Below are 27,937 nucleotides of genomic sequence, written 5' to 3' on the forward strand. Positions count from 1 at the left end.
GAGCCCCATGTAGGACTTGATCTCAGGACCCCGGGATCATAACCTGAACCGAAGGCAGACCCTTAACTAACTCAGCCGCCCAGGCGCCTGATTCGTGGTGATCGTGAGTGCAATCCATGTGCATTTTAAGCCCACGCGGCACAATAACCCTGGACGGGGAGCTGTTACTAAGGGGGATGGCGTGACTGCACAGACCACGGCACTGCGAACTGGGTCATGGAGTTCACTGGTGGCTGTGGCTCTCTCACCTGGCAGCATACAGAAGCTTACTGGCTGCCCTTTGGTGCTCTGTCCATCCTGTGAGGATGGCTGTCACCAAACACACCATGATCAATGGAGTCACTGATCAAAGCTGAGAAGGTGCACAGATATTTGGAAAAGGTTAAGTGTTGCTTTTTGGTTGTTTCTCTGGCTGCCTAATGCAAGCAACTTGGCTTCTACTTCTTTAGAAGCAATCTGAGAACTTGTATAGCCTTTAGGCATTATCATAAAGAGATTTTAAATGCAACGCCAAAGCCTGCGTGTGAGCATACCAAATGGCTGGACATCCAGGAAACCAAATCAGATTACACCGAACATCACTAGAGGCTCTGTGAGGATTCTTCTCCCTGCTTCCAGGACTCAGCGTGGCCCACCCCTGGATGAGGCTGGGGAGCTGGAAACCCACACTGCCGAAGGCTCCAATTCTGGCTTTTACAGCTTGTAAGAAAGCACAGAATCTCTCCAGAGATGTCTACAGGCAGTTAGACCTGAGGGCAGTATCGCTACAGCTGTTCAGTCTGGTGGACCCTTAAGAAATGGTCTCTTACTCGTTCGCCTTATGTGGTATGTGGAACAGTCCAAGGGGTAAAACTGAAACAAGGGGAAAGGTTCTGCTGTGTTAGACCAGGAAAAGTGCTTCCAGTGGGAAGGCCCAGATCTGGGCTGACAGAACTGACCCAAGGCTGGCCAGCGGCAGGTGCTCTGCAACTGCTCGGCTCCTTGTTCTCGCCCTTCCACGGAGTGGGGGACCTCTTCCCTGTACAGTGGCGGGTGTGTGTGTGTGTGAGGCACTGCAGTGTGGGCACTTGCAGAGCCCAGGGCAGCCCTGGATAAATGGAACCCAGCAGAAGGCTCTGTAGAGGCTACACGAAGGGATGTTGCCTCAAGGCTATGCAGAGCCGCCCCACTGGCTTGTTTCTTAGTCAACCAGAGGGTTCCCTTCAACAGGCAGGCTTATTAGCTCACCTTCACGTGAGCTGTTGGTTCCCTGACACCCTGGCTGGTGGCTCACCGTGGGCTGGTTTGGCATCCTCTCAGCAGTCTGTCTTGGGGGCCAGGAGGATAAGAAGTAGTGCAAATAGCAGCAGGTCCTTTGTAAGGCTTGGTGAACCATCTGGAGAGCCTGAAGGTGTCCTGGTAAGCATGACACCAGGTGAGGCAGGAGAGAGTGTGGGGATGAGGGACGTGATTGTGGCCTCCAGCAGGGGACGCCCACCGACGGCCCTCAAGTTCTCTGCCTGCTTTCACGTCGACAAAGGTCTTTCAGTCCTTACAGAATTCCGGTGAGACAAAACGAGGGGACTCATAAGGAGGCACCTAGAGATGGTAAAGATCATACTCCAAGGTAGACCCTTCTTTGCTCCCAGGTCCAGGGGGTACACGCTGAAAGCCTGATGAGGTATGACACCTGACCCATGAAAGCCATCTCTCGTCCAGCTACACAGAGGGCACAACTGAACCAGCGGTTCCAATTGTAAGTCTCTTCTCATGCCCAGGGGCCAGCCTGCCTGGGTGTTCACGGGGGGCTAGAGGCCTTCCGTTTCTCCCACCTCACAACAGCCGAGTATGGCAAGGCCCACCCACCTCGTCTCCTCCTCCTCTCACCCATCCACTGATTCATCATTCAACTGAACACTCGCTGAGAAGCAGAAAAGCCTAAGGGTTCAGAACTGCCCCCCACCTTGAAGCCTTTACAGCTTTGCCTTCTACAGTTTCAGCTCCCTGGGTCAACAGTCATCTCAAAGTACATGATCCTCCTCCTGATAAACTGTCAGACGGTCAGCGGTGGCTACATCACAGCGCCTGCGTCACAGTGCCTGCGTCATTCCCCGACGTCGTCTCCTCACACGGGCAGTTCGTCACCTCACAGCATCACAAGACCAGTGAGCGCAGCACAGCGAGATACCAGGACGGAGACCACAGTCTCATAACCTGGGTTACAGTATATTGTTGTAATTGTTCTACTTCTACGTTCTTATTGTACCTAATTTATAAATTAAACTTTATCATAGGTGTTGGTAAGTGTTCCAAAAACTACCTGAGAGGGATGCCTGGGTGGCTCAGTTGGTTAAGCAGATGCCTTCAGCTCAGGTCATGATCCCAGCGTCCTGGGATCGAGTCCAGCGTCGGGCTCCTTGCTCAGCGGGGAGCCTGCCTCTCCCTCTGCCTCTGCCTGCTATTCTGTCTGCCTATGCTCGCTCTCTCCCCCCACCACTCTCTCTGATAAATGAATAAAATCTTTAAAAAACAAAAAACAAAAAACAACTACCTGAGATAAACAACGCCATCTACAGGTTGGCTCTTACTATTACTACGTGCAAGAGACTTTTGTAGTTTTCTAGGCCCTTGGGTACTGATGAAAAAAAGGAGCCACCAAACTCCTGCCTTCATAGACCTTATATTCAATGAGAAAGACATAAAAATATATATATATATATAATATGTTCAAAGGTAGTAAGCATTCTAGAAGAGAAAGAGGTGAGGTAAAAGGATTGAGACTGCTGAGGGAGAGGGTGTCCAGATAGAGCACCACTGAGAAGGGGTATTTGAGAAAAGACCCAGATATTTGCTAGGAACTGGGAAGCACATTCCAGGCACAGGCAAACCAGGATCAGAGGCTGTGACAAGGGAGTGTCTCACAGGCTTCTGGAGGAGCAGGGAGTTGCATGCGGTAGGAGCTGAGAGTGTGCATGGTGGGGGCCAGAAATAGCGACAGTGGGGTCCCGGAGGTCCCATGGAGTCACTGCACACATCTTTGGCTCTTAAATGTTGAGGCCAACATTTAAAAAATTACAGAACAGCAGAAAACAGATGTCCAAATAGGATGTAAAGGCCACTCAGAGTAGGTAAATGATTAACTTCGTGGGGATGGGAAGTGTGGTGGAAGCAGTCAGAGAAGGCTTCCAGGTAGTAGGGACTTCTGGGCTGGGTTTTGTAGGCTGCATAGGAGCTACTGGCTTCCCACAAACACCGTGCTTTGCGGATAGCTGGTGCACAATATAGAGCGGCTGAACAGGGGATTTAACAGTAAAAGTAGAAAGGAACAATATTCTACTTCAGAGAGACTTTCTAGAGCCAGGATGATACTTAATAGTTTTCCAACCTGGTTAACAAGCCCACTTAGAACACAGAACATCTGCATTCCTTTCTAAAATAATTTCAATAGGTCACCGAATTCCCCTAAATTTGACTCTTCTGAAATTATCCAGAAGTGACTCATAAGAAAGGTTTACTATCAGGAACTTTATGAGAATAGGCAACATTTGCCCAAGCAAAGACAACTTACTGTGGAACAGAAGTAAGGGCGCTGCCTTTGTCGCAAAGGTCAAGTCACAGTGTGGAGAAAATGTGATTCCCAGAAACAGCCAAAGAGCAGAGAAGATGACAGGGTGCTGCCCCCCGCCCCTCCCCATAAGGCGCTGGCTTGCCCTCTCTCCTGGCTGTTTGTGAAGGGATCTCCTCCAGCCCCACTCCGGGTCCTCGGCAAACCATATAGAGTTACTATGTCCCCGACACAGCAAGGGCGAGTGGATTTCTGCAGAAACTGTGCAGTCAAGGAGACAGGGGTAGATACAGGTCTGGGGGTGGGATCTACAGGAAGTAAGGCCAGGAATTTGGGAGGCAAAAAAGACGAAAGAAAAAAAAGGGACAGGTTGTAGGCCTTGAAATTGGGGTTTGAGCCAAATTCCATCACCTATTTGAGAGGTAAGGGACATATTTGTTCTTTCTGTTACAGCTGAGAGAGCCCAGGACCTGGCACAAAACAGGTGTTCCATAAATAATGACTGACCGGATTAAAGACATTTCAGTTGCCCAATGATATCTCCCATTCCCAGCCTGTGCTGTCCTTAAAGGAGTGAACATTGTCCCCAGGTGGCTGCCGGGCTCACGGCCAGCAGTGGGTGTGGATTTGTGTCTCCACAGGTACAACTCAGGAGGTGGCTGTGATGCTGAGCTGTCTCCATCCATCTCCACGGCTGGTCTCTACATGTGCAAATCAAAGAGCCAACAAGCTCACTTCTCTAGGAGTTAGCCACAGACCTCCCACATCCTCTAGTGCACATCCACAGGCGTGGGAATGTTCACACACTCTTCACACCCGCCCAAAGGTGGGAGTGGCACACACGTCGGTCAGGTGTGAATGCAGGAATAAACAGTGGCAGAGCCACACAGTAGCACACTCATCATCAATAATAATAATAATAATAATAACCATAAAGAACGAAGTACTGATACGTGAATGTGCATGGACCTCATGAACATCACAGAGTCCAAGAAGCCAGTTATCTCCAGGGAAGGCAAATCTCCAGGAACAGAACACAGAACCTGGGATGCCTAGGGGCTGGGGCCAAGACTGCAAAAGAGGTATCAAGTGAGATTTCTGGGGGGATGGGAATGCTATAAAACTAGACCTTGGCAGTAACCACACACCTTTATCAATGTGATTAAAAAATTATTAAATTGTATCCTTACATGGAGTGAATTTTGGTTTGTAACTTATGTCTCAATGAGGCTCCCTAAAAAGCACACCTTGGTTGGGGGCTGGGTTCCAGCAGCAGCAAGCAGCTGAGGCTTCCCGAGGCCCTACTCAGTGTCAGGCATTGCTCTCGGCCCTATACCTGCATTAGTCTATTGATTCCTCCATCAACCTTTTGGGGTAGGTATCTGCACTGCACAGAAGAAGCAAGAGGATGGGGAGGTTAGGAACATGTGCATGATCATGGAGAGTGGGGCCTCCAGCCCTTAAGCACTCTTCAGTCAGTATCTGCGATCAGGAATGGCTAGGTCAACAGCAGCTGTTCCACTTCCCCAAAGAGCAAACGTTCCCAATCTAGGGCCAACCCTGTTCCCTTTTCGGTTCCAGTTCCTCCTCCTCTTCCCCCGCAACCTGTCTGCTCCATCACCACTGCTTGCTACCCTGGACCATCTGGATTCACTACCAGGCTTGTCCTTGCATCTAGAACACTCGCTGGGGAGTTCGAGATGGGCTCAGAGAAACCAGATTTCCCAGGAGCTGAAGCTGATTCCACAGTGGCTCTTGAGGTTAACTCATTTTCCTTCCATATCGCTGGAACGTTTTTCACATGAATTACACAGCTCTTTGCAAAATAATACAAGCATAATCATCTTGCACATTTACAGGATCTTTACGGGAAATAAAGAAAATAGGAATGAGGAACATAGGCATGGTTTGCAGAAAGCAACCTGAACATAGCCGTTCCTTCAAAAGAACCTGTTCTATCCCCTCTGGCCTGAGGCAAATACCTAAATCTTTCCCAAGAAATGCATCACGAGAACCTTAACAGGCCTGGACACTCAGGTTAGGGAAGAATGCTGCTCTTGATCTGAGGTTACAAGGGGTTTTTGCCTTGGCACCATCCCGCAGTTCCTCCCCCACTGCTGGAGAGAGCCCTTCGAACAGAGTGCTGATTTGGAAGAACATGCAACCCAAATCAACACTTCCAGTACAGCCAAGCAGTGGTGGTGTGTGCAGGACCGGGGCATGAAAAGCAAGTGGTTTCCCTCAAGTCACGACTCTTTCCCACTGGGTGAGTGAGCCCGGGGTTGGCTGGGTATGAGGTAGATTTCCAGCTGTCAGCCACTCAACAACCACTGAAGCCTGGGGCTTTCTCAATTGCTGTCAATTGGCTTCCCCTGGCTCCCGTTGCCGTGGGTGAGTGTGATGGACAACCTTGAAAAGGTTCTGAGATAAAAGCTTCCTTGTTCCCCTTGCAGATCACACGGAAGACTCTGAAGGCAGAGATCAGCCTAATTAGGGCTGTAGCGCTCCTACAGTTCAAGGGATGGGAAGCTTGAGCTGCCACCAGTCTTCAGAGCTCGAGGCTTTCCGTTCACACCAGAAACACCCCTCGTTCCAGTCTCCCTGCTCTTTGATGAAATTCTAGCTGAAAAAAATAACGAATACCCTGAGCTCTAAAATACTGAGGCCTGGAGAGAACTGTTAGAGGCTGAAGACTGAAACTGAATCAATGGGGTCTTGACCTCCCGTACCCCTCTAAAGTTGGGGGAACATTATGGCCTCAACAAAACCCTCCACGGAGGTCTGGATTAACTCAAAATTGGCCTCATTCTGGCTTGTGTAGCAGCACCGAGAAAATGTTTAACAGGAAATGCCCCCCATGCAAGATTTCTAGAAGGAATTTTCCTAAAATACCAATCTGAGTCTCACTGCCCTCATCCTGCATTAAAACCTTTCTTGAGCTTCCTGCTATCCCAGGATCAAATCTGCATTCTTGGCGGAGCCTGAGGATCTACTCACGAATTATTTCCTCCTCCAGCCCTGTCTCTCACATCACCTCCCTTCGGTCACAACTCAGCTTCCGATAACTCAACATGCTTTCTTTTTTTCCCCCAGACCTTTTTGTCTTGACCTGTACAGTCCTTCTCATAACCGCTCTGTCTGCTGTCAAGGACTCATCTCGCACAAAATGCTGCTGGACACACACTCCCCATCTCTCCCCGCCTTCCCTGCTCTGCAGGCTGAGTGGTGCGATCCCTAAGCATCCGGTTACATCACTGTTACAGAGTCCAACCCTATGGCGGTGGCATGGCCTGTGGTCCTGAATGGCTTCTCTGGGGGGGCCTGAAGCTACCTGAGGATGGGGACTCGTTCCCTCCCATCTTGCTGAGGCCCCGGCCCAGTCCACAGTGCACTACGGCTGACATTGCACCGGTGGATGTGAGAATCAACCATAGCAGACAAAACAGAAAGCTCTGGATATCTGAACAGTGGGCTCTGCAGGAGTCTGTGCTGGGGAGCGGTGTGCAAAGGCAGTTTAATTAGCGTGTATTCCAAATCATAAAGTCCAAGATGAGCTTTCTGGCACCTGGGACACGTGAATGAAAAGCACAAGCACGTGCACACACGCTCATTCATTTTTGTTAATGCCTTCAGATGGGAGTTACTGTGCACCTACTGTGTGCCGGGCAGGCCGCGTGGGGTATGGAGGTGAATGGACTAGACATGCTCCTGCATTATGGGGCACGGTGCCCAGTCACTCTAGGGAATGCGACCTTCCTGTTGGAAAGGAAAGCTGGTAATAGAGTTACAGATAACAGGCCACAGGAGAACTTTTAAGGACTGGCTGTGATTCAAGAGTCTTCAAATAAACCTGATGAAGAGTCTCTCTCTACGTGGCAGCGTGGCAGCGAGGAACCATCTTCCCCAAGAGGAAGTGGAGACAGGAGGGGAGGAAGCGGGTTTCAGAAGCAGCTGCGGGGATCCTGCTACAATCTCAGATCGGTTCCGTGACAAGAGCTGTGACAGCTTAAAACTCCCTGCCAGCGGAGAATCCGCAGGTCCTCTCGGCACCTGCAGGAAGGGGAATGAAGATGCCAAGCCCAGCGCCGGGACACCAGCCCCCGCCCGCAGCCCTGGCCATGCTGCGAGGACACGCCTGCACTCAGACCAAACCAGCATCGAACCTGGAGTCCATGACACGTTAGCCCGAGACTGTGAATCTTGGTCCCGCCACCCAGAGAGGCGGGCTATTCCTGCCGCCTCCTGGGATACGGGGAGGACCGAATGAGACATCGCGCGGGGACGTGTTCCATACGCACTCCTGTGAAGTCTACACGTGAAGGGCTGCTCGAGTTAGGATGCTGATGAGGTCGTGGCCAATCAAGGCACTACACGAAGACTGAATGAGACGGTGATTCAGATGCTTAGTCATATTATACCCCATTCTATGATATCACAATATAATAATACACAGTGATAGGATACACAATATCATCTATTAAGTGATCAACAGTACTCGTTTGCATTTATGGAACACTACGGACCAGCCCTGTACTAAGCACTTCCTGCCCCATGATGTCTATTATTATCCTTACTCTACAAGAGAGGAAACTAAGGCCCAGAGAGGCGGAGTAAGGCACCCAAATCATAAAACCAAAAACTTGTGAACCCAGATCTGGCCTCGAACAGACACCCGGAATACCAGATACGCCTCCCTTAAGCCTCGGCCCACCGCTCTCCCTCTCCAACAGCAGCGTCCAGGACTGCCCCGGGGCTCTTCAGCCTGTTGCCTCAAACCTTCCCTTCGAAACCTACCTGGGACCTCCTGTCTACACTACTTAACATTTACAACACACTATTTCTATTTTAGCCTGCACGGTCCTCATCCCCTATTGTGTAAAGATCTCTTGATCGTCCCAAGACACTTTGCTTTGCCTTTTAAGAGGAGACCCCCATTCCTGAAATGTGGTCAAGGAGTTCATAGTGCTTTGCCCACAGGGGTTCTGCATCTGTCTATTTGTAGCTCTGAGCTGCTTTTGAAGACTAAGGAATTAAAATGTTACAGAAGGATGCCAGTGGTGCTCTTGGCCTTTACTGTCACAGGCACAAGCCAGAGTTTGCAAGCTCTGTTGGGGGTGGTGGACTCTTGGGCCCCCCTCCCCCACTTTAGCACTGAAGCCCTCCTTTTATCTGTTTTATTCTTAGGCTTCATGTAACGTTTCATTTGAAAAGGGGTCGTGTTTGAAAAGATATTTGAAAACCACTAAGACGTCCTAATATATTTGGAATTATTGAACATATATTAAAGGAAGGCTTAGAAACCCCTGGTTTCAGCCCCTGCCTTTCTTAGGGTGAGAAACAAAGATCAGGCAGGATCAGTGAACTGTCTCTCTGTTCCCCTCCCCACCTAAGTCCTCGTGATGTCCCTCCGAACCAATTCAGGGCACAGGTCTGATGGTTCAGGAGGGCTTCGTCTTGACTATCCGGTCTCTCCCATTTTAAGTTTCCAGTTTGACCTTCCACAATCACAAAGAATATTCTTTATTTTTAAGAATGTATTTATTTTTAAGAACGTATTTATTTATCTGACAGAGAGAGACAGCACAAACAGGGGGATCTGCAGAGGGAGAGGGAGAAGCAGGCTCCCCACTGAGCAAGGAGCCTGACGTGGGGCTTGATCCCAGGACCCTGAGATCATGACCTCAGCTGAAGGCAGACACTTGATCGACTGAGCTACGCAGACGCCCCCATAAGGAACATTCTTAACTAGGACAAAGTCTCTTGGATGACCACGACAATGCATGCTTCAAAATTCCATCAAGCCATTACCCAGCTTCTAGAGTCTTGCAAAGTAGGAAAATAACCCCAGAAATACGGTAGCTCTTAGATGTTCATAAGAGCCCCCGGTGGTAATGGGATAAAAGGATTTCTGAAGAGCCTTACCTGCTTTTCAATGAAAGCGTTGATTCTCTGTAGCATTCCCTCACATGTGAATTCATATGGCATGTATGGTTCAATCTGTAGAAGCAGAACACGGTATCATGAAAGGAGACAGAGAACCAAGGACACTTACCCAGTCCTCCCCTGACTCACACACACTCACATGCCTCAAGAGGGGATAGGACTATGAACTCGGATGGTAACCAACCTGGGTTTACAACCTCACCCTGCTCCTGGTTAGCTGTGGGACCCTGAGCAAAGTGCCTACCACCTCTGAGCCTCACGTTCTTCATGTGCAAAATGGTGAGAAGAAAAATCTACCTCTTTTAAGCTGTGGTGACGGTCATGTGAAAAAAAAAAAAAAAGTAAAGGGTGGGGCGCCTGGGTGGCTCAGTGGGTTAAGCCGCTGCCTTCGGCTCAGGTCATGATCCCAGCGTCCTGGGATCAAGTCCTGCATCGGGTTCCTTGCTCAGCGGGGAGCCTGCCTCTCTCTCCGCCTCTGCCTGCCTCTCTGCCTGCTTGTGTGCTTTCTCTCTCTCTCTTTCTGACAAATAAATAAGTAAAATCTTAAAAAAAAAAAAAAAAAAAGTAAAGTGCTTAGTTTGGTGTCTGGAACACAGTAGGCATTCTACAAAAGGTTGGGAGTATCATCAGTTAGAGATTAAGCTCCAGAGGGCAGGTGTTCCACGGTTGTTGGGTTGTGTGGCTCACGGAGGAAGGCAGCAAACACCTGCTGAATGGATGTATGCTCAATGCTAGGAGAAGGGCACATGATGAGTGGGGAAGGGCCCAGGATGGTGAGGAAAGCACTGGTCGGCACTCGAAGGTGAGGTCAGCACATAGCTAAAGAATGTGTGGGGCAGGAACAGAGTCATAAAGTGCCACAAAGAGTTCAGCCAAGGGGCCGGGAGGCTAGAAGGTCAAAGCAGACTTCTGCTCATGCTAGGCTTTTAAAGCCAGCTAGGATTCTGGCAAGCCCAGATGTGGAAGCCATTCTGGCTAGTGTGAGCGGCAGGAGGTTAGACATGCAAGAACAGCAGGTGGGTAGAGCGTGGGGTGGCAAAGCCTGGGGAGACAAGGCTGGGAAGAGGTTCACTGGATTTCCACAGAAGGATTTCTATACTAAAGAGCCCAAGCTTTATCAGAAGGCAGGAGGAAATTCCAGAAGGTGCTCCTCTGGGGTCAGGGAGGTAATGTGATCATGATTTGGACACCTGGGGATGGGGAAGACTTGAGGGTTTTTGTCTCTGCTGCACAGTGTGTGTGCCCACAGTATAAGGCTTGTGTTTGGGGGGCATCCAGCAAGCATTACCAATCTGAAATGGAAATTTCACTTTACGTTTGGGACAAATTCACTAGCAATCCAGTCTGGGACAGCTTCGGAGAGCCCAAGGGCACCTGCCAACAATAGGACAGAGGGCCACCACTTAGTCCTACACTTGCCAATCTCAAATGTACAGGGTGGAGAGCTGGGCAGAATGCCTGTGCGTTGAGGCCTGTGGAAAATGGGACAGTTGACGGAGAAGACATCCTCCCGTGGTCACAGGGGACCTGCTCCCCCCTCTTTTTCTGTGTCGATTCACACATTACACATGAACCCTTCTTTAACCATGACTATTAATTTCATAATATATCTTCAAACCCACAATCATATAATGCATCACGCAGTTTTTATCTCCGGCATCCCTGCCTACATCTCCGCAGAGAGAAGTGAAAGAGGCTGAGCCGTAAGTATTATACTATCAGGGCAGGACTCTTGAAAGAACACAGGCCATCTTGTTCCTCAATAGAGCACCTCAGAAGAGCTCAAAATACTCAGAAAACTGACTTCAGTGTTGCAAACCTGCTCCTTCTCACCTCAAGCTTTTGCATGAGCTGTGCCCTTTCCAACCCAGACATAACCCTTCACACCAAAGGCAAAATTTTCTTTCCTTTCAGAGGATATTTGTTTACTCATCCTCTGCGGGTGATTCTAAAGGCTTACTATGACTGGCCTGCAGATAGGTCTCTTCTCAAAAGTCCACAGAAGGAACAGAAAGAAACCATGACAGACAACTTGGCATATTAGGATCATTTATGTGGTGACAAGTAGAATTTCTGGAGTGAAATAACGTATAGGTGGCCATTGTCACGACATCAACAGATCCAATTATGTGGTGGGAAGGAGATCATTCCTACAACTTATTCTAAAGGGCAGCCTTTAGACATGGAAATGAATTAATTCAAAGGGCTCAGTGCATAAACACAGAAAAATGACTCTTTCTGTGTCCTCCTACCAACCAAACCCAATTTAACCAAAGGGATGCTGACTCATTAATTGCTTGATGGCCCATTCACTGTTTTAAATAATATGAAGCCAAATGATTTTCCTATAAAGGAAACGCAAACCAAAAAAAGGTAATTGTATTCTTAGACCACCCCTGCCAGTGGGTTCCACTAGCCATCCTGCTGCGGAGAGGAATGGGGTCCCTGTGTGGGAAAGTTCTCCAGACTCCTGGTTTTGGCTATAACAGAAGCCGGGCAAGCCTCTGAGGTAGGAACTATTGTGGAGATTGGAGCAGGGGCCTGGGGTAATTTTCTGCATGATAATCCTCCAGGAAGGAGTCAAGGCCTCCTTGGGGAAGGGAAAGAAAGGGAATGCTGACAGCACATTCAGTGACAGAGCAACCTAAGCAGGGCCAGTTGTGGAGTAACGGGGAAATATTCTTGGCCATCTTGGTCTGTGGGAAAGGACCACTGCTCACATGGCCACAGGAGGGAAGCCTGCAGGCTACACTGTGTAGTTCCTGTTGGCTCTGGAAAGCTTCCTTTATTTTCCCACCTCTTCTTTCCCATTCTTTTTACTTCCCTTCTTGTGAGATGTCCTGTCTCTTCTAGCACCCACTGACTGCTCTAAGTCCAAGTACAACTCCTACAGGGAATAGCTCTCAGAAATCAGCTGAGCTTGGACAGTGGTGGCTTGGCATCGCTCAATGAGAGATGATCTTGGAAGGTACCAGAAGACCAGGAATTCAGTCCTGACTGTCTCCTCTATCTACTAACCATAGGATTTTAAGTCAGACACATTCTGTAATTTCTCCTGATTTAAAATGTAAACTAGGTCATGCCATTCCCCTGGTCAAAACTTTCCATCATACTTAAAATAAAATCCAGAATTCTTAGCATGACCTGTTTTTTTTTTTTTTTTAAAGATTTTATTTATTTATTTGATAGATAGATCACGAGTAGGCAGAGAGGCAGGCAGAGACAGAGGAGGAAGCAGGCTCCCTGCTGAACAGAGAGCCCGATGTGGGACTCGATCCCAGGGCCATGATGGGATCATGACCTGAGCCAAAGGCAGAGGTTTTAACCCACTGAGCCACTCAGGCGCCCAGCATGACCTGTTTTAAAGACCCTACACATTCTGCCTTCAAGGGCCCTTTTTTATGGTCTCCTTTATTTCTGATGAGAAGTTGGTGGTCTTTCATACTGTTATCCCCTTAAATGTAATGGATCTTTCTCTGGCTGCTTTCAAGATTTTTGCCCCTAATTTTTTGTTATCAGCACTTTGGCAATGATGTGTACTTGTTTTTCTTCATATTTATCCTGCTTGGAGTTCAGTGAGCTTCCAGGATCTGCAAGTTGATGTCAGTCATTCATTTCAGAAAATTCTTAGTCATTATCTTTTTAAATATGTCTTCTGGCTATACTCTCTTCCTTCTGATAGTCCAATTATACATAAATTGGGCAGTTGATATTGTCTCATAGGTCTCCTATGTTTTTTCTTAATTTCATTCATTTTTCTCTTTTTGTTTCAATCTGGAATATTCCTCTAGTCTATTGATATTGAAAAGTTCACTGATATTATCCTCTGCTATGTACACTCTGTTGATAAAGCCAATGAAAGAGCTTTTCATTTCCAGTATCAGTTCTAGTATTTTGGCTTTGAGAAAAAGTTTCTAGCTTTCTGTTGAAATTCCCCATCTGTTCATATATACTGTCTATCTTTTTCACCAAAACTTTCAATATATTTATCTTAGCATCTTGAAGTTGCTTTCTAGTAAGTTCCAACATCTGGGCTATCTCTAGGTCTGGTTTTAATGACTGTTTCCTCTCTTAATGACGGGTCATGTTACCTTGCTTTTTGTGTGTCACATAATTTAAAATCTTGTGAGTAAATATGAGAAAGACTGGCATTCAATTTCTGACCCATTCCTAAGAAGCATAATCTTAATGATAAAGTTTTTGTATTAAGCAATTAATTACTTCAGTTTTCATTCCCACTTTTATCTTTCCCTTTACTTCTTTCCTTTTCTAAATTTTGTATTATCTTAACATGTCAGTCAAAAAGACCTGGGCTTTAATCCAGTTTTTACTATTTATTAGCTATGTGATCTTGGGTAAATTACTTAATTTCTTTAAACCTCAATCTTTTCATCTATAGAAGAATCGTGTGAAACAATGCTCATAAAGATGAAATGAGATAAGGCTCATAAAGATAGATAGTGATTGTAGATGTGTAGAAAGAGGTTCTCTGGACGTAAAAGCTACTATTATTAATTACTTTTTTTCTCACATGGTCTTGAATAATTTTGGGACTAAGGTGGAAAAAGGTTGATCTGAGTTTTAAAATGTAGAGCACTAGAGTTTCCACAGAGTGAACAGAGTCAATTTCATGTAGCCATGAGCAAAGACAACCCACTGTCTCACTCTGTGCTTCTGGATCAAGCATTCCCATTAGATTTTTGTTTGACAAAAGGGACCTATCACCTAAAAAGTTTTGTACTCCATGATCCAAGATTTTCTGCTTCAATGTTACCTTTTAAATTACTCCTTTTCCAGGGATATGTGCACTTAGCCAAGTGATGTGGGTTGAATTTATGTTGCTCCAAAAGCAAATGTGCAAGTCCAAATTTCTAGTAGCTGTAAATGTGACCTTATTTAGAAATAGGGTCTTTGCAGATGTAATCAAGTTAAGATGAGGTCCTACTGAATTAGACTGATGTCCTTCCAAGAATGGAACAGAGAGACAGACAGACACACACAGATTAAAGTGCTGCAGCTGCAAGTAGTCAAGCAAAGCCTGTGGCCTCCAGAAGACAGAAGAGGCAAGGAAGAATCCCCCACTCCAGGCTTCGGAGGGAGCATGGTTCTGCTGCCATCTTAATTTTGGACTTCTAGTCCTGAAACTGTGAGAGAATAAATTTCCGTTGTTAAAACTAGAAAGTTTGTGGTTCTTTGTTATGGTAGTCCTGAGAAACTAATACCCTAAGGGACTCAGGGACTCAAGAAAGAAAGACAGAACCATCAGCCTCCCCAGGAATGACTCTCCAGTGGCGAAGCTCTCGATGTGTGGCAGATAGTGAGGCAAGCCGGTAGGGTCACATTCCATTCAGCCTCTTCCCCTTTACTCACACTGTGCCTTGAACCCAGGTCCTTCTGGGTCCACTTTTCAGTTCAGCTTTGCAAATTCCTACTTGTCTTAAAAGACTTAATCTAGTGCTGCATTTTCCAGAAAGCTTCCCCCGATATCCACTTCTCCATGTTTTGCCTGTCGCTGGCACTGAACACATTCGGCAAATACCTATTCCTTTCTTTCTCCATCCATTGGGTAGATCACTATGCTGGGTACAGAGGAGAGCAGCGAGACAGACCTATTTCCATCCCTCATGTTGCTGACAGTCTAGTTAATTCCAGACTGTTGATAACAAAAATAAGAATACTGTATGTGTAAAACTAACAGTGACTTAATAATACCAACTAAACACTCACTATGCAGTAGATGCTACACTTACAGGCTTTATATTCATGACCTCATTGAATACTTACAAACACCTATTCAGTAGGTAACAGTACTTAAAGAGATGAAGAAACTAAGACTCAGAGGTTACGTAACTGCCCGAGGGGACACTGCTAGTAGGTGACAGGGTTGGAACCCCAGCCCCAAGCTAATTCCAGGCTGTCTTCCTTACAACCACGCCCCTACTGCTTCCCCTAAATAACTGTTAGAGAGTATAGTGTAGTAGGGGGAGTATACAGAGCAGTTCCACCAATGTGGAAGGCAGTCCAGGGGGTTGGGAGAGGTTAACTTGGCCCATCCGCACTGGACGGTAAGCCTTCCTATAGGCAGGAAGCCAGCCTCGACTATGTTTATGGGAGTGAGTGCCCCCTAAAGTGGCTCAGACGACGGTCTCTGCCTACAGTAGGCACTTAATACATGCCTACTAAATGGATCAGGAGAATCTGGAGATGTCAGTTACTTATACAAAATTCTATTTAGGTGTTTAGGTTTTTAAAAAAAGTCAAATAAATAAATGCTATATAAAAACATTTCCCAGTATTTCCTTAATACCTCCTATCATTCTTACTTTTGGCAGGGGAGCAGATCTGTGTATCCTGGTCTCTGTGAGAGTGAGACAAGCATAATTCGAAGTCCTACTATTGCATCTGGGATCCAGCAGTCATGCCAAAAGCTTCCGGAGAATCCACACACACAGGGGCATCAGCTCTGTTCCCACCTGCCAGCGCACCCATGAACCCTCCACGGGCCAAATCCTACACCGTGGCTCTTCTAATCCCAGAGTCAAGCTGACATGGAATTGTTCTAGTTACTCAACAAGAGGGCCTGTGAGGCTTTCCAAACATTTCAGGTCACAGCACAGATGGGGAAAAATGGAATAAAAAACACAACCTTCTGACTTAAAATTGCTTTCACGGCAGCCTCCACTTCCTCCTGATTGCTGAGGTCAACCGTCCAAACGTGGGGCCGGCCGATGAACACTTCAGCATAAGGATGTTGCGACGTCAGCTGGAAGAGAGAGACAAAGCACCTCAGTCTCACAAATACTTTTTTTTTTAAAGCCGTCTGTGCTAGATGAAGCGTTATGCTTTTTATGGCATTGTACTTACGTAGCTAACAAGACATTTTTGTCCTTCCTTGATGATCAAAACCTCCTGAGAACCCACAAGTAGAGAACAATAAAAGAGTGATAACTCCGCATCTTGAATCCCACTTGGAAAAGTCAAAACCAGGCGCCATGGTGGCTGTTACCCCCAATAGGTGGCTTCAACCCCCAACGCTGCACCAAGATACAATGGAATGTTCAACTCTTGGTCACATCCCAGTCCTGAAAATCACCTCGGTCAAACTGGTATCTGTTACAAGACACGGATCAGGACCCACAGGGAATGAGAAAATTACAATAAAGCCAAAAGCTTTAAAGTCATAGGAGGATGAGTAATGACACATACAAAATGTAAAGAAAGAGAAATAAGGCTACCAGAAAAACCGAGAATTTTGGAATGGTTTCAGGACAAATCATTAGCATCACATTGGAGCCTTAATACTGATAAAGACAATTTGGATTCAGCAAAGCTCTAAAATCGGAGCTTTTATTTTAAGAACAAAGGGTCCAAAGCAACCCAGGATGAAAGCTGGCAATTCTCTGCTCCTGAAGGGTCCTTTCTCTGACGGCTAAATTTACCACCCAAACTGGCTCCCACCTTTATGCCTGTATCCTTTCGGGGCGTAATGGGAAGGGAGCTTTCTGGACATTCATGAGAGCATATTCAGTTCTCACAAAGACTGGGGGTGCTGCCTGGAGCTGTGAACCTGTGGCTGAGGACCGGGGGTCGTAGACCCCTCACGAGGCAGGCTGTCCACTCCCTAATCAGCTTCCACCTGCCCCGCTGAGCTTCCATGTGGGGTCACAGAATCCAACTCTTTGGCCCAGTTTTAATATACATTGAATTTCCCAGGAACCTAACTTCCATGTAAATCAAGGGATGTTCCTACTCTGTTTTCTTTGGAACTTCACCCATAAGCTGTTACCACTTTGGAGAAATCAGGGCGACCATGTCACTGTCACTCAGATGAGGTGAGTCTCCATTACGACATGCCCAAATCAGTCTGTATTTGTAGTGCTCACATTAATGGGAAATGCATATTTGTGTGTCCGTCTATATTATATAGGCAGTTTTTAATCAACCTCTCTTTTATGATATCACTTTTAAGCAACCATAAGCCCTTACCATGTAAGGGCCAACCATGTTCAGTTGAATGTTTTATTCTTCTTAAGTACAATGTCTTACTCATTGTAAGGAGGCAGGAGATACCTTTGCTACTATAGTTCTTGGGTATGGGTATTATTTCTTGACTATATTTATACTGAAATATGTATTTCCTTATTGCAAATTATTTTGAATCATTCTTTCTTGAAATTTCATATGTAGGCAGGGTATGTTATTGATGAGTTTTATTTCAGGACAGAAAAGTAGATCTTACAACATATTAGTGGGAGAAACAGGTGTTGGGTCTAGTAGGGCTGAGGCTATTGCTTTAGAGGCAAAGCTGGTTCTCTTTTTCTTCAGACTCCAGTATACACAGGGGATGGGGTGATTTCACTGGCCTCTCTCCATCTCACTCCTAGCCACCATTCTTCATATCCTACCTCACCAATGTGCATGCACTACTTACGGCAGGAAACCCAGAGTTCACGTTACTGGGCCTCAGCTCCCAGCTGTCATTGGCACCTTCTTGTGGAAATCATGAGTCTCTCTCTCTCTTTCTCTCTTTTAAAGGGTTATTTGAGAGTGAGAGAAGGAAAGGGGGCGGTGGGAGTGGCAGAGGGAGAGAGAGACTCTCCAACAAACTCTCTGTTGAGTGCGGAGCCTGATGCAGGGCTCCATCTCAGGACCCTGAGATCATGACCTGAGCAGAAATCAAGAGTCAGATGCTGACTGAACCACTGCAAATCACGATTCTGAGGAGAAATATCTTTGCTCCTGACCCCTCTGCCAGAATCATGCCCCTTGCTGGCCCATTCAGTTCCCCATTCTTCAGATACATACCCCCTCCTTCCGCTCCGCCGTGTGGTCAGTGATTAGAACCTACAGAGTGACCGCAGAAGCTGCATGGAGCTGGGGAAGCGTCCGTGTCTTTTTCTCCCAGTACACATCTTAGATTCAACACGCATCAGTGGGGCCTCTGGCTGGCCCAGGCACTGAGCTGATCACCTGCATGTGCATTATTTATCCCTTTTCCTATGCATCTGTGAGGATTTTGAGATTTATATGGATTTACAATTCCACAAGACCACACAGCCAGGAAAGAGCAGACAGAGCAAATTCAAATCGAGATCCTTCAACAACGCATTAGCTTTTGATGGAAAGGAAAGTGACAATTTTACAGCACCAACTGGGTTCTTGAGACAAAGGCGAAAAGAAGCCTGGAGTAAACTCTACAGTCTTTTAACTATGCTCCTAAAACTTGCCAAACTAAAAAAAAAAAAAATCCCAGGATTGAATTTATGCCTGCAGTAGAGCTTTTCTGAAGACGAGTAAAATGTCACACTGTTTTCACTTGGTGGCCTGGAGAACAAACTGATTAAATCTTCCAAGGGAATCAGGGTAAACTGAAGTTACCATCAGTGTCATTATGCAGCCACTTACATATAGGCAGTCTCTCTCCCCTCCCCTTTACCAGGTCCCTGCTTATGTGCAAGGTTGCTCTAAGCACTTGGAAAATACAGAACGCTGAGCCATTATCGTTTTATTCATTTACATTTACTGAGGGTTACTTAATTTTAATGAGCAAGGCATTTTGTAATTCATTATTTCCCCTCTGAATGTTATGCTCCTCCCTGTTAATTTATTGAGAACCGTCTGATCTGAGCTCCTTCCCCATATATCAATCAGTAAATTTACTGGAGTATAGTTTGTAAAAGTAATGAAAATCTTATTAAATAGGAGACATTACTTCAGAGTGGCTATTAAATTTCTAAAGAGAACATGAGTTCTCCTTATGGAAAAAAGCCCTGAAGCCAGAGAATTTCTAATGATTTACAAAATGCCCAAATAATGATTAAGAACCTACTAATGTGTTTCCCAACATAAAGATAAAAATCCAATTTATATCACATTGAAAGTATAACCTGAACTGACCACATTACTTAAGGCATATGGAACTTTTCCCCTAGAGTATACACCATGGTTTTTAAAAATTGGTCCAATGGAAAAGACAGAAATAAAATTAAACTGTCCTGTAGAAATTTGGACTTCTTTTCTCTTCAAGACAAAGAAGGGACATACCTGCAATTTATACAGATTGATTCATATGGATCAATTGTTGTTTAACTGGAAAAACTAGCAAGGGCCCAACAAAATAGCTTTGTAATTATGTCCACTTGGGTTAAAATTTTTCCATTTGCAGAAAAAAAAAGAGAATAATTGATTTCTAGGGATTTTTGACCCTTGGGCTTCTACATGACTATTGATAGCCCTCTTCCACTGAAAAGCGGCTTTGGTTCGGGGGATTTTGTGGCCTTTGTGGGCTGAAAGAGCCAAGTGGGTGGCCCACCTGGCCTTGAGGTCAAGTTCACTCTGTGATGTTGCTGGCTCCCAGCCTGCTCTGTCTCCCGCAGAGGAGATGGCCATCAGATGGCACCAGCCCTCCTGCATAAGGCAAAGTGACCTTCTGGGGATTTCCCTCCAACTCATCAACATTCATAACTTTTAAGCTTGAAACCCCCCTCTCCTCCTTCTCTTTTCTATTACAGCTCTGCCAATATCCCCTTTTCGGTTAACCCAGCACATTCTCTACTTGGCACAACTCCAAGTTGACATTTTCTCCTCGATTAACTTAGTTATTTCTTTCCATATCAAAATCTGAGCTCCTGGAAAACAGGAAATGTGTCTTGATAAGTTTCCCCAATGCAGCCATTAGTACCAGGGACCCCATGGAGACACAATGCATATCTGTCAACTGACCTTCAGCATCCTGGTCCCCTGTGGGAGCCCAGGACTGATGAGTCATCTGTGCAAGGTCACTTGCAGAGCAAATACTGAGAGGATCCCACAGGGCCAGTCTAACTAGAGTCCCAGCTGAGCACTGGTGGAATCATCTGAAGGGATGGGAGGCACCAAGCACCTGGGGGGCAGCTCTAATGCCTCGTCTCTTCTCATGCCATGAAGAATGAAAATATCCACCACCTCAATGAGAAGAACATTACTAAGTGATGACAATGGACAGGAAATGATGAACATTCTTTCCTCAGTAACTTCACACTAGGTGCTCTGATCTTAGTGACATCACAACATTCACTAGGAAATAGATCGTGTATGAGCGTCCTAATTTTTTTTTTTCAGGAAAAAATAGTCCATTGAAACAAAGTGACATCAGATTCTTTAGAATGACTAATAACAAAAAGGTGCCAGCAGCCAATGTAGTCTAAGATACTTCTGACTGATCATTTCCAAAAGGCTTATAGAAATAGCAGTAAAAAGAGATGGGGTTCTTAGCTCTTCACATATTCAAAAAAAATCACCATGAGGGGAAAAAGAAAACCACCATTAGAACCACCATCTGCTGTAGGCAAGATCCACTGACACATGGTAAAAATAAATGAGCAAAAGTTTGAAGAGAACCAGGATATTTGCATAGTTTCGAAATATTTTTTCCCCCAATATGGAGAAAGTTAGTAACTTTCTAGTGAAGAAACCCAGCAGACACAACTTGAACCAAGTGATCAAAGTGAACATCCTTAAGTAATTAGACATACTGATATCATGCCCCCACCCCCTGATATGACACACTGAGAAGGCCACACCACTTCTGTGACATTCTCGCTAAAAATGTATCATCACACAATAACCAATACACAACATCCATCAAATTCAAAGTGGGCAAGGGCATACAGAAAGGCCAACTGGTACTCTTTCAAAGTGTCGTGGTCATGAAACACAGTGAAGGACCAAAGAATTGTCACAGACTGGAGGAGATTAAGGAGAGAGGGCAGGTAAATGCACTGTGGGGTCCTGGACTGGATCTAAGAACTGCAAAAGGATATTAGTGGAAAAAATGACGAAGTCCAATTAGACTCTGTAGTTTAGGCAATGTTGTGATATCAGGGCTCACTTCTTTGATACGAGTTTTGATAACTGTACTGTAGTTATGTAATGTGTTACCATCAGAGGAAGCTGGTTGAAAGAATTACACCTAACCTCTGTATTATTTTTGCAACTCTTCCCTAAGACTATAACTATTTCAAAATGCATAAAAAGTAAATTCCAACAACTCCACTTGAACATATTATTCCCCAAAGAATGAAGAGCGAGAACCCAATAGATACTTGTACATGAATTCACAACAGAGAAAAAGTGGACACAACCCAAGTGTTTGCAGATGAATGGATACATAGAATGTGGTGTATTTATACAATGGAATATCATCCAGGCCTCGAACAAGGGATGAGATTCTGACACACGCTACGAACTTTGACAACATCATGCTAAGTGCAACAAGCCAGTCACGAAAGAACAAATACTGTGTGATTTCACAGAAAATTTAAGTTGAGAGGGAAAACAGATGAGAGGTTACCAGGGAGGGGAGAATGAGGAGTTGGCATTTAATGAACACAGTTTCTGTTTTGAATGATGACTAAATTCTGGAGATGGGTGGTGGTTATGGTTGTACAGGACTGGGAATATACTTAATCCCAGCGAACCATACACTTAAAATGGTTAAAATATTAAGTTTTAAATTATGTATATTTAATCACAATAGAAGTATAAAAAAAAGAAAATTACAAGTAGTTATCACAATGTGAGCAGTAAAGCTTCAGGGACTTCTTACACCTAACTTAAAAAGCAGGGGTGGTTTACTGACCCAATTTTCTACCCTGAACTCTAACCTAAAAGTCTCAAAGAAGTCAGGACGGCAGACCAGAGATTTCTAAACTGAGATGTTCTCACCGCTGGAGAGCATCTCTTCAGATCATTCCAAAAAATAAGCTCTTTGGTGCCAGGCTGAACCCTTCTGCTCTGTGCCCTGGAGCCTCCCCCAGCACCTGGCACACAGGTGTGCATTAAGTACTGCTGAGGAATGACTTCCCCAAAAGGAACGACTTCCCAAAGGGAAGAATTCAAGTGTATTATATTAGCAGAAGGAAAAGCAAGCATGTGGGTCAACACACACACAGTTACCCCTTCTCAGAGGTTGTGTGGCCCATAGATTGTTCTTTTGAGGATTATCTATTGGATCTCAATCTCTCCCTCCACTTCCTTTGGCCCTTTTGCCAGAGGCAGGGAGAATCAGAAAAAATAACTCTCAAAATAATCAGCTCCGTGCATGGGCAAGATCTCTGATTGATCAGTGAAGAATGATCAAGGAAAATGCATTTCATGCTCTTTTTGGGGTGACGGGGTGTTCAGGAGAATCGACCCAGAAAGGTTTAAAAGGAGAATTGAAAACTGTCCGCTTTAATCACGGCGCTGCTATACTGAAGCTACATCATGGGTGCTGACGTGTGTCGTCCCCCAGGGGAAGGCCCTGGATGACAGGGGCACTGCCAGGATGCCAGTTCCAACAGGCTTCTTCTTGGGGAGCAGCCCACAGAGCCACGGAACTGAGAAGAAGATCGATCTCTGGGTTTCTTGCACGCACCTGCTTCTGACTAGATACAGAAACACCAGCGTGATCGCCCACATGCTCTAAATGACTTGTTGATTGCCCCGAATCGAATCCAACTGCCTTCAGTGGTGATTCATCACCTGCTGTGGATTTTTTAAGAGGATCTCTGAAAGCAATTCAAATAAGGCTTCTGCCAACAGTTCGAGTGATGGCAGGATTACTTCTCAGGATGGTGCCCACTGATGGTGGCCAAAAACACCAGGCATGGGACTTCAGTTGCCCATCAGATGTCTTGTCTCTCAAGGTCGACAGCGAAGGACCCCATGGCACACACTCTATTCCCCACAGCCCACCGTGGGAAACATGTTCTTCAAAAATGCCTGTTAGCCAGTGGATTGCCTTATTCCATAAACTCTCGACATTCAAAAAGTCAGAGCTCAGCCACTGAGATGGTTGGAGAGGTCTGTGTGAATTAGGAGAGAGCTGAGGCAGAGTGAAAAGATGCAGTTTGTAGAAGGGCAAACAGAAGTAGAGGCAAGTCTTGGCTGTGCCATCACCTAGTTAGGTGAGTTAGGAGATGGCATCGGCCATTCCTCCCTGAGCTCCTGCCCACCCCCATTCCTTCCACCCAGCTACGTTAAATGATGTTGACGATACCTACTGTCCAAGACTATGAGGTTCGAATGGGCTCGCACCATTCAGTAAGTAGCTAGTATTTGTACTGTTGAAAGTAGAAGGGGTTTTTATAGATGCTTACCTCTCTGAGAGTCGGCTTGCCAATGAAAAAGTCTGTGTTCTTGCTGCTTTTGGGTGGGCTGAACTTGGGATTCAGAAAAGCACATCCATTTGCAATGGCCTCCAGGGGAGCGGGGCCCTCGTAAGGGAACCCGAGTCCAACGAACAGCTAGAAGACAGAAAAGCACACCATATATAAACACGTCAATCAGGACTGGTGTCCTTGGCTCACAGGGGGCTATTCTGTGCTTCACTCCCATGTCGAAGCCTCAGAGCCTCTGGAAGGTTCCCAGACTCTGGGGGGGGGGGTGGTGAAGAGGAGGCACCTCAAATTAGGAACTTAGAAACACGACCAGGGACCTTTATGGGCTCATGAAGCTGCTCAGATCATTATGTTCTCCTCCTCTGGGGGGGAAAAAAAAAGTAAAGAAATAAGAGTGGGAGGATGGCGGGGGAGGTGGGCAGTTGAGGGGGTAAGAAGGCGGGGGTATTAAAAGGATAAAAAACAACAACAAAAACCAAGACCCAACAATAATCTTTCTGTAACTCACCAGGAGACATGACTGGAAAAACACTTGCTTAACTAAACAGAAGGTTTCTTCATTGAACCAAAGGAACAACAGGCCCTTTCAGGGATGCTGGGGGTTGGGGGGGGGTGCAGAACAGAAAGGTCACTTGGCGGTTTGATTACAGTTCAAATGAAGCGGCTTTAAAATGATGGTAGGTCAGTAAACACAGGTTTTCATAATGGGGTTTTCACTGGGGAAACCAACAACTTTGTTTTTATCTCCCCCCTCAGTGGAGGGAAGAGGGTACGGAGTGGCTTCCCTCCTCAGCAAGCACACCACGCGCGCTCCCCACGGCAGACAATAGATGGCAGCAAAAACACACTCTCCAAGTCCTCGTGCAGGCCCAAAGAGCTCCCAACCCCTGGGACAAAGGGGCCTTGCTGCAGCTCACTGGCAATGATTCCTGGGTCCGAAACTGAAACAGCATCTCAGGGAAATGCCTCAGTGCAGCTCCTCCCCTTGGGACCTTTCACAGTGCTGGAGGGCTGGAAGCTCTCAATGGCGGGATCCAAGTCTGGGCTTGGGGAGGTGTGAGCTCTCCCTACCGCACTGAGGAGCCAAGGCTGAGATCACTCAGCGAAGGCACATCTATCACGAAGGATAATGGGGCCCCACGGCACCTTTGCCTTCTGCCATCACGCTGAGGAACACCCAAGCAGCCAGGCCCCAGAGTGAAGGCTATTGGTGAACTGGATACACGACAGGCCTGGGCCCTCTCCCTATCGACTACATCTTTGCAGCTGCCTAAATGGAACAGTTACTTAGAATGGTTCCACGTGGAGAGACCTGAGTCCCAGCTGCTAGGTTCCCTGGGCACCACGGAGAATGCAGGAAGTTTGGGCTGGGCACTCAGTTTCGGGACTGAACACTGAGCATGGCCCAAGCTGGACATATTGTAGCTCCCACAGGGATTTTTCTGGGATAAGAAACCAAAATCCCTGGTTTTCTGGTTAGACTCCCTGTCCTATGACTGTATATTCTTTTGCACAAAACAGCACACTTAACCTTTGTTTTGGAGGAATAACCTTTCATTTCCTGTAAACTTTGAGATGACCAAATATACTGCCAGCCTCCCACTGCCAGCTGGGGGCACACTGTCCCTCAGGCAGAACCACTAGAGAGGTGGGTGAGGAATACCACAGTGGCAGGAGCTTGGGAGATGGAAAATATAAGGGCCATTTCTACCACCATTTGGAGGTCCTGTTTCTGGATCTTACTGTTATTATTTAAAAGTTTTATTTAGCTTTGCGCAGTGGCAGTATCGTAGCCAATGAGGTTTATCCGAGGTGCGATTATTGCTAATTAAAAGTTTAATTTACTTATTTATTTGAGAGAGAGATGGGGGAGAAGGGGGGGAAGAGAGAGAATGCATAGGAGGAGTGCGGGGTGGGGGGGGAGAATTTCAAACAGACTTCCCACCTGGGGCTCAATCCCAGGACCCTGATCTCATGACCTGAGAGGAAATCAAGAGTTGGACTCTTAACTAAAGGAGCCACCCCGGTGCCCCTGGGTCTTATTCTTCTCAAGGAGCTGAAAGGAGTGAGATTATCAGAGAGAATGTAAGTATATAGGGTGTGGCCCCAGCATGCAGCTCAGGGGTGGGGGTGGGGGAGGATGCCTGACAGCCCCAGAGGAAATGGAAGGCAAGAGTGGGAAGAACTTGTGCCAACACAACACAGCTTTATTAAATATGAAGAATCCAGTGTTACTATCCTTCAGGCTTTTGAGCTCTGTGATCTGCCCTCCCTCTCAGATTTTGGGGAGGATATGCAGGCTCTCCAGGGGAAAGATGACCTCTCTCAGGTTGCAGGAGAGCACAGGGCTTCCAGATCCTTTTGACTCTGAGAAGAAAGGTGCCAGAAGATGCAGATGGGGGGCTCTGTGGGTTTCACCAGAGACCTGGAGCCCACAATGTGTCCTGACCTCTGAAAATCAGGGCCTGCCATCAAGTGCTGATACCTTCATCAACCTTAAATTGCCAAGAACTTTGGAGGAAATGCAGAATGCACAATGATTATCTATTTAAATAGAAAATACTGGAAAAAATTTAATTAGCTCCTTCAGACCAACCAATCTGAACCCATTAATTAAAAGGATTTGAGGCTGTTGCTTAATGGACTTGAATGTGACCTAGGTTTAATTATATCTGAATAACAATTTGCACTATCTCAGCTGCCCCGCTGGCATTGAAACATCTCAGTACCCAGAAAACAAACATTTTGGGCTAACTCTCCAAAGCCTCACAATCAGAGGATGAAGCTAAAGCAAATACCATACAATTTCTTGGCAATGGGTTTCCTTGTCAAGCTAATGAGGATTGCAGGAAATGCACAACTCAGAAACACCAAAATAACGGTTCTTTGTCACTTCTGTCAATAAGCAATTTTTTCTTCCTTCCTGTGTACTCATTACCTGTGACATTATAATGGAGCAGACATATTAAGGTCAAATAGCACACTTGAGGTTTGAATCACAAAAAGGGCAGGCAGAGAGAGCGCCTCACCAGCAAAGAGGAGCCTGTCAACTGCTGAGTGCCATGGTCTTGGCATACACTGGTGCATTAACCACACTAAATTGCCTCCCCTCCTAGACCCCAGCTTGTCCTTAGCACGGGGGCATCACAAGGATGCATTCAAGCAGAGGCTTCACTTTTTAAGAGGAAACTGGGCCCATTTTATTTATACCTCATCTGGCCTTCAGAAGCCCCGAATAGAATGAGGATATTCCAGATGATGTAACATTGTCATGAATGCAATTCCTCCCCATCAGTAAGCATTTCTAAACCCAGGATTACATGTCATACAATTAAATGTCCGAACTAATATGAAGCAAGAGAAAACAGATGAAGCACCACAGATTTTATTCATGGCACAGGATTGGGACGTTCCTGTATGTCCACCAACAGTTCAGTAAAACCACTTGGAGTCTTACCCTGTGTGAAAGGGAAAAACAGAACTGTTCTAAACACCTAACTGGAGCAGGTAACAAGGAATCCTTTCAACATGGATAAAAGTGGTTCTTAGGAAGACACCACATGAATCTGGCCAGTTTCCAGTCACTCTTGATGGGGAATGTCAAGACGATCCAAAATAAAAGACACACACTCGACATAAGCTTTTCTGACTAGCGTGAACTGGCTAAAATTGGTGGAGTGGCTCAGGAGGGAGTTTGAGCAATGAATCAATCTTAGCTTATCCAATAAATTGAATACTGGTATCAAGTGATCAGGGCAATGTGGTAACTGACAGCACAGGGTCTAAACTCAGGCTGACCAAAGTTCAAATCCGGACGGCCTCACTTCCTAGTTCTAGAACTGTGGGCAACTCTTAGCCGAGGTCCATTCATAATGTATTCTCCCCAGCTATGGGAACTTAGTCAAGGTAACACAAGCTCTCTAAACTGTCTTGTCACTTGTAAAATGGTGTTTTATTTCATGGGGCTGCTATGAGGATTAAATGAGATATTTCATGGAAACGATGCATTCTAAGGTTTGGCACTGAAGTAAATGTTCACTGAGCAAGAGTCAGAATCCAGATCCAACTTCATGCAGCAGCACACACATATGACCTTGTATTGTTTAGCTAGAGCTTAGGTGTGCATGAGTTGTGGTTGTGGGCTTTGCAAGATGTTTGGCACCTGCATGTGTATTTAAGAGTTTGCACTCTTCCATAAAGTACCTGGAATAAAAAAAAAAAAGGGTGAGGAACATCCATCAGAAGAGTGAGAAGACATGGTTTATGGTGGCTGCCTTGTGGAAAAGCCAGTCCCATGAAGCACATACTA

General features: G+C 46.0%; 1 protein-coding gene and 1 pseudogene across 3 annotated transcripts in view; one reads left to right on the top strand and one right to left on the bottom strand.

Annotated features, from left to right (window-relative positions):
• Nucleotides 1–27,937, bottom strand: part of MGAT5 (alpha-1,6-mannosylglycoprotein 6-beta-N-acetylglucosaminyltransferase) — a 337,143-nt gene that overhangs the window by 14,062 nt on the left and 295,144 nt on the right. For all 3 annotated transcript variants that reach the window (XM_059394405.1, XM_059394404.1, XM_059394406.1), the window contains 3 exons: nucleotides 23,608–23,754; nucleotides 16,134–16,250; nucleotides 9,467–9,541 (listed from right to left, as the gene is read on the bottom strand). In XM_059394405.1, the coding sequence (XP_059250388.1) occupies nucleotides 9,467–9,541; nucleotides 16,134–16,250; nucleotides 23,608–23,754 (339 nt within the window). The remainder of the gene's footprint in view (nucleotides 1–9,466; nucleotides 9,542–16,133; nucleotides 16,251–23,607; nucleotides 23,755–27,937) is intronic.
• Nucleotides 25,396–25,478, top strand: LOC132014665 (U4 spliceosomal RNA; annotated as a pseudogene).

This window comes from Mustela nigripes, chromosome 3, assembly GCF_022355385.1.
Source record: "Mustela nigripes isolate SB6536 chromosome 3, MUSNIG.SB6536, whole genome shotgun sequence".
In the NCBI taxonomy this organism is placed as follows: Eukaryota; Metazoa; Chordata; class Mammalia; order Carnivora; family Mustelidae; genus Mustela; species Mustela nigripes.